The following is a 13,908-nucleotide window of genomic DNA, read 5'->3' on the forward strand; positions in this document are numbered from 1 at the left end:
TTGTTAAGGGATGTTAAGAGTGTGGCCATCTCCAGGTCCTGGAAAGCTTCCTATACCAGCATCATTAACTGGGAAGGCTATACTTTGTCAGTTTAGGGGATAGAAAGATAAAAGGCTGAAAGAACACTTTGGCCTCACGAAGAATATGCTACATTCCGCAACTTTAACCTTTTACTATAAAGCTTGGAAGAGCACAAGATTGTCACAAAACCACTGGAGAAATCCAGAAATTTTAGCTGGTAACATTCTATTATGCCTTTTATACTGAAGGGCAGGAAAATAACAGGAGAACTTTCCTACTACAGAGAGGCTTCTACTCCTAAAATACAACACAGCACACAGTTTTTCTTGGTACCTAGAAAATAGACCAATCATTAACAGTAAATGTAAAGCAGATCAGGCCTCAAAGTAAATCCAACACAGAAGAAATGCTGGTGTCTTGTCCAGTTTCAGAAGGACTTTTTCTCACAACTCTATCACTGTGTACCTATCTAAGATTTAATCTCTTCTGTTGTGCCAAATGTTGCATCAGCTGCAAGGTGGAATGAATCAACAACAGAAACAGAGACCTTGGGGTGGGGACTGTAGCAGAAGAAATCTGCTCAGTTCATTTATTTTAAAGTAAGTCAGGGTCAGATTGGTCTACTGATTTCTTAATGACATGCAATCAGTGAATTATACTTTCCAGATCAATATAAGCAAGAGGTAAACTACAGTATTAAACACTTGCAAAATGTTCATAAGCTCCTGCCAATTTCCAAGCACTACAGCTACTGCTAAAACCTCTAATCATATGCGAGTACACAGAGAGTGTGTTAAATACTTGCCTGTTAACCATCACACACTGGCATGGTGTGTTCTCCTTGCACATCCTCTTTGGGAGAATTCAATGCCCCAGCTCCATGTGTACCCCTGCCACTCCCCACACATTGGTGACAAAGTCTCCCAGCAATCACACCTGCACACAGGTTGGGTCCCAGTGTGTGCTGCCCTACATACTGTCACACCAACAGCTGGCTGCTGCCTGCTTACCGTGTCCAGTAGAAAGAGCAAAGCTAGTAGGATGACATTTGTCAGTTTCCAACCACATTTTTGCTGTTGGTGTTTCCACTCCAAAATCACTTTTCTGCTGTTATCAATTTTTGTGTTACTCTTAATCCCCTTCTCAAGCTTTGTTTCAGAAGTTCCTTGTTCTACCCCTTACTTCTTGTGACACTATTTCTATTTTATACAACTGCCTCCCTAAGGCAGTGAAATACAATTTCTTGCTGGTAAATGATAAAGGGGAGAAGTGAGGAAGGTACAAAGTTTTCATCACTACAATCTGTTAGTGGGATCCAGATATCTTTGATTTGACCCGGAAAGGGAAGAGCAAGTAAGGGATTTAAACTAAGTCACAGATGTGTGTAAACAGTGACAAATGTGAGCTCTGCACTGAGTGAAAGTCAAGTTACCTGCTGTAGTGGGTTTACATGGCAAGGTTTTGGTAGCAGGGGGCCATAGGGTTGGTTTCTGTGAGAAAGATCTAGAAGCTGCCCCATGTTTGGGAAGGGCCCCATTGTTTTCCAGAGCTGAGCCAATAAGCGATATTGTTTTGAGCCTCTGTGAGAGCATATTTAAGACAGGGAAAAAAAACGCTGCGCCACACAGCAGCTGGGAGAGTGAAGGGAGTGAGGAACAGCCTTGCAGGTGCCAAGGTCAGTGTAGAGGGAGGGGGAGAGGTGCTCCAGGCGCCGGAGCAGAAGTCCCCTGCGGCCTGTGGTGAGGACCATGGTGAAGCAGGATGTCCCCCTGCAGCCCATGGAGTACCACGGTGGAGCAGGGTTCTACGCTGCAGCCCGTGGAGGAGACCACGGTGGAGCAGATGGCCCTGCACCGACGGAGGCTGCCGCCTGTGGAAGACCCCTGCCGGAGCAGATTCTGGGCTGGACCTGTAGCCCGTGGAGAGGAGACCACGCAGGAGCAGGTGACCTGGCAGGAGCTGCTGCCCATAGGGGAGCCAGGTTGGAGCAGTTTTCTCCTGAGGGATGGACCCCGTGGTACGGACCCATATCTGGAGCAGTTCTGGAAGAGCTGCTGCCTGTGGGAAGCCCATGCTGGATCAGTTCATCAAGGACTGCATCCCGTGGGTGGGACCCCACAGCACAGGGGACAAGAGTGACCGAGAAGGAGCAGCAGAGAAGAAGTGCTGTAGACTGACCATAACCCCCATTCCCCCGTTCCCCTGCGCCGCTCGGGGGGAGGAGGTGGAAGAGGGTGGATGGGGGGGAAGGTGCTTTTGTTTTCGTTTTTTTTTTTCCTTTGTTTCTCACTTCTCTCGCTTGTTAGTAATGAGCAATAAATCTTACTATCTTCTTATGCTGAGTCTGTTTTGCCCGTTACAATAATTATTGCATGATTTTCTCGCCCTTATCTCAACCCTTGAGCCCTTTTTACATATTTTCTCCCCATTCTTCTTTGAGGAGGGGGAGTGAGAGAGCGGCTGTGGTGGAGCTCGGCTGCCCACTCGAGCAGAACCACGACACCTGCTATGTAGCAAGAATTAACTAGAACAATTTTTAACTCAGGTTCAATAAAATTAGCCTGACACTGACATCTATTGGCAGAATTCTGAAAGAGGAATTTTGGGTCAGTCTGGACTGAAATGGATGAAAAGAGAAATAAACTTTATTTCAAAAAAAAAGGATACCAGCTTGATCCAATTAAGTTTATTTCCAGCAGCTAAGAATCTGATTCTTAATCTATAAAAACATAAAGAACAATCCTTCAAACATTTACAAGCTCTCATAGTTCTATGTATTTACATGTTACAAATGTACATACACCGATGAAGGACTATAGTAAAAACATTTCAAGCTATGTAGTTTTAAAATCATGTAATTAAAAAGGCTCTCCCCTTCTTTTTTCAAAAGAGAATCACCTCTTTTGCCTGGCTGGCTATGCTATGCTTAATGTGCCCTAAAATGCAGTTTACCCTCCTGGATGCCATTGTAATCAGCATCCAGCTGTGGCTCAGCAGGGTGGCCTGGCCCTAGGGAGGATGGTAGTAGGATGGGTAGGGCAGCACTGGGGCAAACTGGAAGAGGGTCCCCACTCAAATCAGGCACCAGTGCTAAAATCACCCACTGGGTACACGTAGAACAGGGAAAGCACGCCCAGCCTCATCAACATGTCCCCTAGCCACTGCTCCTCTCTGGCTGTCCCCTGGCACATCCCTTCACCCACGGTTTCTTTTCCCCTTCCCTGGGGGTGCCCACATTGGTGCAGAAGGCAGAACTGAAATCTCAGCTGAGGGGAAGTCTGAGGCAGGACACCCTGATAACCTTCAAACACAATGCAGACCAGCGTGCCTCCTCTGCCTTTAGTGGGGTGCTCGTTACCCCCCCCCCAAAGCACAACCAGGACCACGGTTCCTCCCTCCATGTCTGCATCTGGCAGGGTCACAGGGAAGGCCCATACAGGGCTGCTGCAGGCTGAGCCCATGCACCCAGCTCAGACACAGTCAGACACAGGGAGATGAGGGCAACAAACCCCTTCCCTTCCCTGGAGCTGCCCCATGGAGAAGTGGGGAGGCTGTGATTGCCTGGCTGGCCCAGAAACTGCACTCATGATCCCACTTCCCCTGTGGCTCATCTCAGCATCACCCAGGGGATGTCCAGCCACACTCACAGAATATTTCCATCTCTCCTGGCAGGGCCACTGGCACTATGATCAGAGGAGAAAGTTTGGCTTCCTGTTCTTCAGGTTCAGACTTCAGCCTGCAGCATCTTCCAAGCACTGTGGAATGTTTTGCTCCAGGCTTGCTCTGTGCTCAGGGAACAAATAGCCCATATGTCCTGTTGGTGCTGAGACTGCAGCCTCCCAGCCCTGAGACGAGCCCTTGCCAAAGCTGAAAGTTTCATCTATCTGTCCTAGCCCAGCAAGCTATCGGGTGAGTCTCAATATAATCTTCTGCATCAAGGCCCCTCAACCCTGCAACACCAGCAGATGACTTTGGCTGTCATGGAAATTCAGTCCTGCCCACAGCATTATGGTTCATAGGCATTAGCATAGCTGTGGTGAATGTGGCCACAAGCCAGTGGTATTTTCTTGTGACTCACCTGATTGACTCACACATGGGTGCCAGAAACCTTTGCTGTGAAACTTTCTGAGGAAGCTTCCTTGTGAAACAAAACCTTTTGAAGCTTCATGTTCAAGTGTGTGGCTGGGAGCATAAACTACATTTCTTCCTACATATGCCTAAACTCCACTGTCTGATGAGAGGTTGACTTCCTTTTTCCCCTCGTTCAGGAGGCTTGGGGACACTTTCCCCCTGTATGCACAGTTGCTTTTTTCCATGAAATACTTAAGATTTAAGATACTTAAGAATACTTACTTTTTCCAGAAATACTTAAGAACTTCTTAGTATATGCACAAATAATTTCTAATTCTTATTATTATTGCTCTGGTATTTCCTGCAATTAGCACTGATAATTCAGTGGTGCCACACTCCTGTTTCCATTTGTAGCTGGCCAAAACTTCCATGAGCCCACCAAAACCCAGAGGAAAGAAGTGTTCTTGATGAAAATATCAATGTTTAATTTCATTTTATACACATCCGCTACTCCCACAAATTACATCAGTTTCAGTGTTACTCAATGCTTTCAAACATGGTTTGTGGCCAAGTGGTGTTAGTCTGCATGCCATAATTCAGGTTCAGCATAAATATTTCTGGAATATTGTTAATAAAGGCAGTTTTGGGGAGAAAAAAAAAAAAAAAGGTAATAGAAAGTGACAACAGAAGGACACAACTTACTGCCTAAACATATTGTTATACTAGAACTAGTAGAAATTGCCACTGGGGATTGGTGTACCTTAAAAAGCTTCAGCAGGTGCACAGGCAGATCCATGAGGTAAGGGATCTTTATATATATATATCTTTATATATAAGACCTTATATATAAGGTCTTAGACCTGTATGCCTGTCTATTTAGTAAACTGAAATAGGTCAGGACCTGACCAGGTTTTCCCACTGGAGCTCCAAGTCAAGTCAATCTCACTTCTGGCAGTGCCCAGAGGTTTGCTGCAGCAGAACAAGGTAGAGATTTTATCTTCATGAGGGTGGTGGAATCAAAAGGCAATTGTTTGCTGTCTCCTGGGCTAAGCTTCATTACTCACGATGGAGCTCGTGGGCTCTGATTGCTCCATCTTCTGGTATTTTCTGAAATGAGAGGGGGACAAACCTCTTGAGAGACCAAGTTCTTTGGTGCTACATTTCAGAGGCCTCCTGGACACATAGCCAGCAGCCAATGAGGCTGGAGCAGGAGCTATGTTGCTGAATGCAGTGACCCCCCGGGCCATTTCTTCCCCTCCTCTCCCAGTGCCACACAGCAGGGCAGAAAGAGCCTCACCTACGTCTCCAGACCCAAAGCACCACGATGGCAGCCACAGTCACACCTGCTGAAAGAGCAGCCACAAGCCCCGAGATCAGCACAGCCTTCGAGTTTCCTGAGAAACACACAGAGCAGGTGACCATGTGCTTTATATCTTCCATCCATTACCAGTGCCTGTCTGGTGGTGTAGGATGGTGCATCATCCCCATCCCTAGAACATACCCCAGGGGATAAGGAGGCTGCGAGTACCCAAGCTGCGGTGGCGTATACGGCAGGTGTAGCTATGCCCATCGCCAGGGCTCATGGCCAGCACGATGCGGAGCTGGTAGGTGAGGTCAGAGTTGGGCAAGATGGCACTAGTGGTGAGCGCTGGGCCTGGCAGCACCTCCTGGCCATCCCGCAGCCAGGCCACACTGATGGGCCGCGGGTAGAAGCCAGTGACATGGCAAACCAACAGGAGCTGGGCTGGACTAGGTGCACGAGCGAAGACGGTGGCCACGGGTGGCTCTGGGTAAGGGTAAAAGCAAGGGTTAGGGAGAACCCCAGCAGGGATATCACTTGGTCCCTGTGATGGGGGGCTTTGAGGTGGGCTGTGTCTGAGTTGGGGCGGTCTCACCTTGTCTTGCCAGAGCTGCCTTCCCATACCGGAGTAACAACTCCATGTCATCGACACAGGTATCGTTGAAGAGGACTTGTACCAGCTCACTGAAGGCGGTGTAGTTCTGGAGAGTGGCCTGGACATACCGTGACAGATCGGTGTCTTCATAGAGGATCCACTTGCCATGGTCCACATCATAGCTGAGGAAGTCCTGGCCATTGTAGCCCACATAGGCAAAGGCACGGGAGGTCCTGTTGGGGTATAGCTCACAGCCTGCCATGCACTGGACCACAAAAGGGTCTGGAAAGGAAGAGAGGAGAGAGATACGGTGTGAGGGGATGGGGTTGTGGTCAGTGTCTCAGGCACAGCACTGGGTCCTTCCCCACCTCCTGGACTCCAGTTCGGAGTGGAGATGCTGAGAACACCAGATACTCACAGGGCACATCCCTCGCACTAGCACCATCATTGATCAGGTGGCTGAACTTCTGCAGGTAGATTTTTATCATGTTCTCAATGGTGTCCCAGTCACTGCGGGGCAGGGCTGGGCGCACCCAGGGCTGATAGAAGTGGATACTCCAGGTGCGCTTGTCCAGAGCCCCAAGCTCTATGTCTTCCAGCAGGCCAAATCCCTCTGTGTCCACAAAGGAGGTGTTTTGGAAAGTGGAAATCTGGAGCAGCCGGACGGTGAAGGACCCTATGGGAGACCCTATGAGTCAGCAAGGGGAGAGGGGGACACAGGGAGAGGCCTGGGGAAAGCAAAGGGATAGAGGGATGGATTCTCAAGGTCATAGGAACTCCCCTATAGGAACTTCCTATAGGAACTCCATAGGAGCTCCCCTGCCTCCCCGCCCCCCCAGCACACTGTGGCCTTGGCAGCCCCATCTCCCACCCTCCACAACCCTTAGAGGTGGATGCATTCCAGTCAGGGAGGAGGTGTGTACCCAGAGGACAAGCAGGGCTGCAGTGGCAAACACATGGAATGGGCAGGTGGGCAGGGAAAAAGGAGAAGCTTGCCTGTGAGGTCCACAGAAGGATAAAATGGGTGAGGAAGGACTCCCACTTACCTTCTGGATCTGCCCATGTGCCAGGCAGGAGGAGGAGGAGGAAGAAGAGAGGGTGCTGCATGGTGAAAGTGGTGAGACCCTAAGCTTGCAGTTACTGCAGGAGGAAGAAAGGAGTGAAGGAGCCAGGGTCGCACACTTCTCGCCAAGGCAGCTCTACCCGGGAAGCTCCCGCTGTGCCAGTGTGTGCCTAGCACCCAATAGGACAAGCACTGAGGTTTTGGGGAGGGCCCCAAGGTTCCTTCCAAGGCGGGGCTAGGTTCTGACACCCTGGCCCTGGGGGGAATGTGGATGTAAGGCTGTTCCACTTGCTGTAAGTAGGGTTCCCTATGGACATGGTGACACCCCAACACCTAGAAGGTGCAGGTGGCTAGCTCCTCTATACCACTGCTGGTGAGGGTTGGGGTCCAGCCTGGCTGTGGGCCATGTTCACTGTCAGTGATGGGAATGTCTCTAGCTGCCATTTGCCTCTGGAGCTATTGACCCTGCATGGCACAGAAATCTCTATCCCACCTGCGCTGCCACCCCTGGAAACGAAGTTTTGCCATGACATGACCATCTTTCCCATGGGGGACACAAACTCCATTTCAACAGCCTAGCATCGTGCCTTGGCTCTCCATTCTCTCAAGATGGGCACTGGCCCCATGCCTGTTTGTCACTGTCCATGGATCCTGGAGACTGAGACCCGGTGCAGAGGTACCCCATGAGGGGTGTGGAGGGGACAATGGTCCCCACTTGCTGTCCTGACACCATTCCCCCTGCCACCTGAGCTCTGTCAGCTTGGGGTTGGGCTGCAACCTGGTGCTCCCCTTCTCTTCCCACCATCTTCGGTGTCACCCACTGTCTCCCCTCTCCAAGTGCCTCCAGGCCATAGAAATGGGAGTTGCAGGAGCCACAGCCCTCATTCCATCTCCCCGTTGTCACGTGGAATTTTTGCTTAGATCTAGTCTGAACCCTCTTCTAGCAGGGCTTTGTGCCATTCCTGTGTGGAACACCTACCTCTCAGATTCCCCTCTTCACAAAATTATAGATCACCTCTTTAGCCTTTTCTTCTCCAGACTAGACAAAGTGTCCCCAGCCTCTCCCCATAAGACCTACCTTTCATCCCTTTTACCATCTTTCTTGCCCTCCTCTGGATGCTTTCTAGGATCTTAATATTCCTTTGATATTGTGGAGACCAGAACAGCACACAATACTCACTGTGAGGCCACGCCAACTCTAAAAAGAGTGGGAAAATCACCTCTTTTGCCTGGCTGGCTATGCTATGCTTAATGTGTCCTAAAATGCAGTTTACCCTCCTGGATGCCATTGTAATCAGCATCCAGCTGTGGCTCAGCAGGGTGGCCTGGCCCTAGGGAGGATGGTAGTAGGATGGGTAGGGCAGCACTGGGGCAAACTGGAAGAGGGTCCCCACTCAGATCAGGCACCAGTACTAAAATCACCCACTGGGTACACATAGAACAGGGAAAGCACGCCCGGCCTCATCAACATGTCCCCTAGCCACTGCTCCTCTCTGGCTGTCCCCTGGCACATCCCTTCACCCATGGTTTCTTTTCCCCTTCCCTGGGGGTGCCCACATTGGTGCAGAAGGCAGAACTGAAATCTCAGCTGAGGGGAAGTCTGAGGCAGGACACCCTGATAACCTTCAAACACAATGCAGACCAGCGTGCCTCCTCTGCAGGGAGATGAGGGCAACAAACCCCTTCCCTTCCCTGGAGCTGCCCCATGGAGAAGTGGGGAGGCTGTGATTGCCTGGCTGGCCCAGAAACTGCACTCATGATCCCACTTCCCCTGTGGCTCATCTCAGCATCACCCAGGGGATGTCCAGCCACACTCACAGAATATTTCCATCTCTCCTGGCAGGGCCACTGGCACTATGATCAGAGGAGAAAGTTTGGCTCCTGGGATAGGAAAGGGTAGCCTTAGGGAAGCCAGCAAAGGAAGGGTCACAGATGGACATTCATCCATGTGGTCCTATCAGGTGGCTCTTGGGCCTTAAACTCCCCTCAGATGTCTGTCAGTCACTTCTGGCTGAGTAGCTGATACAGCAGCACCAGGTCCATTGCTTGTGGACGTTACTTTGAGTTCAGTCGTTGCAGGGTGTCTGATAGGCCAGTTTCAGGTATCTGGCTTTGCAGATGCTCATGATTTTTTCAATTCCCTCTGAATTTTCCTCAAATGTATCTTACTAGTGTATTGAACCAGAAGTTCTGTGTGCTCTCCTTATCAACCCTCGCTTTACTTGCCGTCATGTTTTCATTGCTTCTTTGTATTGACTTAGGACTTGTGATACCATAAAAGCCAGTCAAACTAAGACTAAATTTGGAGTCTTAGAAAGCAGGCATTCTTTAATCATTGTGCCAGACACACAGGGGATCGCTGTACATAGTGTGCATGCCAAATTGTTCAAGCTATGGGGGTTATATGCAAGCAGAAGATACACTTTCATTAGATTTCCAAGAAACAATTAATATATTCATACCATTTTCCAAAACTCCTTAAAATTTGTAAATGTCTGTGACACATGCTCATTTGTTTCTACTGGTGGTCTTTTGGGGTCTTCTGGAGGCCGTCTTCCTCACTGTGGTTGAACCCAGTTCTTGTGCATGCTCAGGCCAACTTGTTCTTTCCTATCTTGTTGTTTCAACTTAGGCGTGCTTTCTAATCTAAGTCATTTACATGTACACATCCAAGGAAATATGCATACCATGAGTTCCTCGCCCAATGTTCTGACACATCCTCCAGGCCTGGATCATCTACCCCTCACTTTGAGATAGAAGTCTGTATGTTCTTAAAAATAAAGCTGACTAATTAGTGATTAAGATAGCATCAGGAATACGGCAGCATCAGGGATACGAAGTTTCTAAACTTCCTTCTGTCTAACTAAACATAGTAAAGGTTTGACCTATCTGCTCGTAAAACATTTCAGATTTGACTCCATTGCTCTATCAGGGAGAAAACCACATGTCCTTTTGGCTCAGTATCAACTATAACAGAGGTCACAACTGCTTCCTCCTTCCTATTTTCACATTGTTTTGCTTAGAAAATGAATTCTGTGATGTGACTTCTATATCCAAAATCTCCAAAATCTGACCTTGTGTTACATCAAGAGATGTGTTCAGCAAAGGAATAAAAAATCTCACTCCTTGGTTATCAGACTGGGGAAGGACTATACATATTCCCTGGTCAGCATGGATGTAAACTCTCACAAATCCCTTGATTAGTTCTTCTGCAAAGATTGGAGAATTATTGTGTCTACTACCTCTCTTCTCCCCTTAACTGATAGTGGGCAGGAAAAAGAGGATTGTCCAATATAGAAATGACACGTGCATCCTAAAACTACTAGCAAACCAACAAACAAATGCTAAACAAAGGCTAACCATCAGCATGTGTCCTGATAACACAGACACGCTTGACAGGTGGAGATTGGTTTCTTTCCTCTTCTCCCTGCAAGAAAAAGAAGAGGAAAACTTGGTCCTTTCTCAAGGTTGGACCTGATGATCTTTAAGGTCTTTTCCAACCTTAATGGTTCTATGATTCTATGATTCTAACTTCTGCCTAAGCTTAAACATGGAGAACACTCCAGGTCAAAAGTACACCCTAGCTAGGGCTCCCATGAAATACTGGTAGCCCTCAACCTCCTTTTACAACCTTTACACAAATTTCTTATCCATAGGTTCATGCCCGGTGTGCCTCACCAATATACACACGGAATCAGAATCCACACAAAGGTCTTTTAATTAAATATTTCATTACGTAATGCTGCAGGTACTTGGCAATCTTTCACAAAGCGAGCACACCTCTGACTTGTATCACCATTATTTATACAAAGCAAATTTGTGAAACTACCTCTCTGGCGACTTTTGATTGGCTGTCTTGGCTCACCCAACTTATCTCTACTGAGTTTGTGCATTACAGATGACCAGTGGGGAGGGGACAGGGACATAATAAATCCCATATTCGTATACACTAGCATTTTGGTGGGTACGATTTTTAATACGTTAATGACCCTTGATGAGCAAAAGGTTATCATAGGTCAGTCTGATTTTTTTCCTTCTTGTTGTTTAGCTTTCATCCTTTCATAGTGGTTTTACCTTGCTAGGCAGTTGAACTCCATCACAACCACACTATTACTCGCCCTCCTCAGAAGAGGAGGGGAAAAAGAAAAGGAAAAAAACAACTCACTCATTGAAATAAGGGTAATTTAATTAAAGGAAAAATAATTAATGGAAAATTATTAATAATTAAATAAATTAACTAAAGGGAAAAGGAAAAGGGAAAAAAAAAAAGTCATGTGGAAGCACAGAGAGAGAGGAAAGAAATTACTCTCTACTTCCCACCACCGAGTGATGCTTGACCATGTGGGGGGATGACACAGAAATGACTACAGTTTATGCTGACATTTAGAATTGAAAAAAAAAAAAAAAAAGTATCCTATCCAGTGGATACAGCCTTCATTGGCATCCCATTTAAAATAATGAAGAGATACCTGTGTGTCTGATAGGTGAAAGGGTGTGAGATGTTGTGCTGAGATTTTTGGAAAACTTGTGCCACTTTCTTTACAAAAAATTCTTAAACTTCAGAGAGAAAATAGAATTCTGTAGTATTAAATACTGTGACAGGCTAGTTGAGCCAGTCTGCTTGCATCTCACTCTGCACCCAACTAGCAAGGGGGTGGTGCTTGGGTTCAGGAACACAAGTTATGTAAAGGTTTTTTTAAAACCTTTTAAAACATAGCATTTTTTTAAAACAACATTTGGGACACATGCTAAATAAGGCCTTTACCAAGATATTTTGGCTACTTGTGCTACAGCCTGTATGGAATAACTTGATCTTTCTACTACCACTTACATGGGTAGGTCTTCAAAGCAGCAGCTTTCTGTGGAGCATATTAGTGCCTTTGACTAATGTTTCAAATCTAAAAGGTATTATGATTATGGATATAGATAAAATATATTTGAATATCCCAGGCAAAACTGGGATATAACTTTTGTTTTGTCTCATGTCTTAGTTTGTTCTTCTGGAAGTAATATCTGCTGTGTAGTGCCAGTACAAGAATTTCAGTAATTTGCTTTTTCCTTTGTGTACTCTGAACTGTTATACTTGGTATTGTTTGCAGTGTCCTGTTACCATTACTTCTAGCTCAAACTCAGTCTTTTAAGAGGCTCAGACTTGTCTTAGTAAATTCTTTCATTTTCTAAGTAGCCTTTCAGAAAGATGCAGGTATTCAACTGCAAACTCTGTATTAACAAGGTTTGTCTTGCAAAGTCATTGTTCAACAGGACAATGGAGGAGAAGTCCAAAGAACTCTTTTTTACAACCCTAGGCTGGCACCACTGCAATTTGGGTCTGCTGAGAGAAGAGAATGGGGAGACACAAGCCATGGAAAGGCTGCTGTAAGAAAATTATAGAAAAAGAAATGTGCGTATCTTAAGTAACAATTCCTGAAGCCTTCCTGTTCCACCAGCTTTCAGTGGGACTTGATCTGTGGGCAACACAAAGAAGTAATTTGCATTAAGAAAAGGTTTTTACAGTATATTTTGATTGCTTTCTTGCCTGTTGTTTTATATGTTGAAACAGAGAACCAGAGAGGTGACTCTCTGAAATTAACTTTGGAGAGGTGACTTCAATTAAACACTGCTCTGTATCTTTCTCACCACAATTTGTTGTTGCAGTGGTTGTTTTTTTACAGCTCTGCTAATCACAACCACCTGATGGCACTGTTTCAGCAACTTCTATACAATGATTTTCTGTCCCTGTCATGGAGGGATATCCTTGTATCTGTGGTCTGTCAGGTAGCTCAAACTGTACGTCCTGATGTGAAGAACAGAGATGATGACATAGATATCCACCAGCCACATCAAAAGAATAAGCTTCAGACGGGGTTGTAAGGAAAGACAAAGAATGCATGTGCTGGCAGCACCTGCTATTTGAAGAGAAAGGTCATCCCCACTACCCTCAGCATGTTCAGTGGCCTTTGGATAATGTGGATTTTTAGGAAAAGTTGTAAAGAAATAACTTTGTATCCTGGGAAAGGATTTAAGTGCTTTATATAATGCTCTGGAGCTGACCTCTTCTTTCAGGCTGTAGGATGGAGAAGGTAGGGAAGAGCAACACTTCTGTAATGACTCGTTTTCTTTTTTAGCTTCTGTGTGTTTTATGCTTGGATTGGAGAGATACGCTGGATAAGTAACTTTCAGGACTCTGTGTATCAATCTATTGCCCTGTAACTCCCTGCTATAGAGGATTTAACTCTTCCCATGCTAATTACAACTACTTTTTTTTTGGAGGAAAACTTGATTGTTATGGGACGGTACTTTCAGGTCTACTAGATGTCCCAGAGATGACACTGCTGAACTGTAAGCAGCTGTAAGGCTGGAGCTGTAGCATGCAGCTCTTCTGAGACCTCTAAGGAAGCAGTGTCACTGAGGTTCACAGGCTCAGGCTTATTTTTGCTTGGCAGAAGTTTGTCTTGGGAGGCTTCTTTCGTTTGTAAGCAAGTTAAGGTCTGAGCAGAGCCTTACGTTACTTATGACAGTTCTGTAGCATCTCTTGAAGCACCAGTAACTGATGTTTCCTGTCCTGAAGCCTAGCTTTGAAAAGTAGGTGTTCAGATGTGAAAACTCTCATAGGGATTTTATATGTCAGTAACACAAACACACCCTGAAATATGTCATTAGGAATCTGATTCATGTTTGTTCCTCATGTGACTGATTGTGATTCTAGGCAGAGCAGTCAACTTTTTGTGTTCAAATAGTAAGTAGAGGTTTGTTTATTAGTTTTTGTCATTCCAACTCTTGTTCATTTTTAGTGAAAACAGTATGTGCAAAGGCATATGCTCCCGATGGCCTGCAGAACTTCTGTTCCTTTGTTGTCT

The 13,908-nt window shown here is 46.4% G+C and overlaps 1 protein-coding gene across 1 annotated transcript; it reads right to left on the minus strand.

Annotated features, from left to right (window-relative positions):
• Positions 1 to 5,139: 5,139 nt before the first annotated feature.
• On the minus strand, positions 5,140 to 7,095 carry LOC311212060 (T-cell surface glycoprotein CD1b-3-like; the record flags this gene model as incomplete). The annotated part of the gene is made up of 6 exons (XM_084291166.1): positions 5,140 to 5,200; positions 5,391 to 5,487; positions 5,595 to 5,879; positions 5,989 to 6,270; positions 6,407 to 6,664; positions 7,035 to 7,095. 6 exons carry the CDS (start codon positions 7,093 to 7,095, stop codon positions 5,140 to 5,142), a joined length of 1,044 nt encoding a protein of 347 aa, XP_084147292.1.
• Positions 7,096 to 13,908: the final 6,813 nt, after the last annotated feature.

This window comes from Netta rufina, assembly GCF_964035555.1.
Source record: "Netta rufina genome assembly, chromosome: 8".
NCBI lineage: Eukaryota > Metazoa > Chordata > Aves > Anseriformes > Anatidae > Netta > Netta rufina.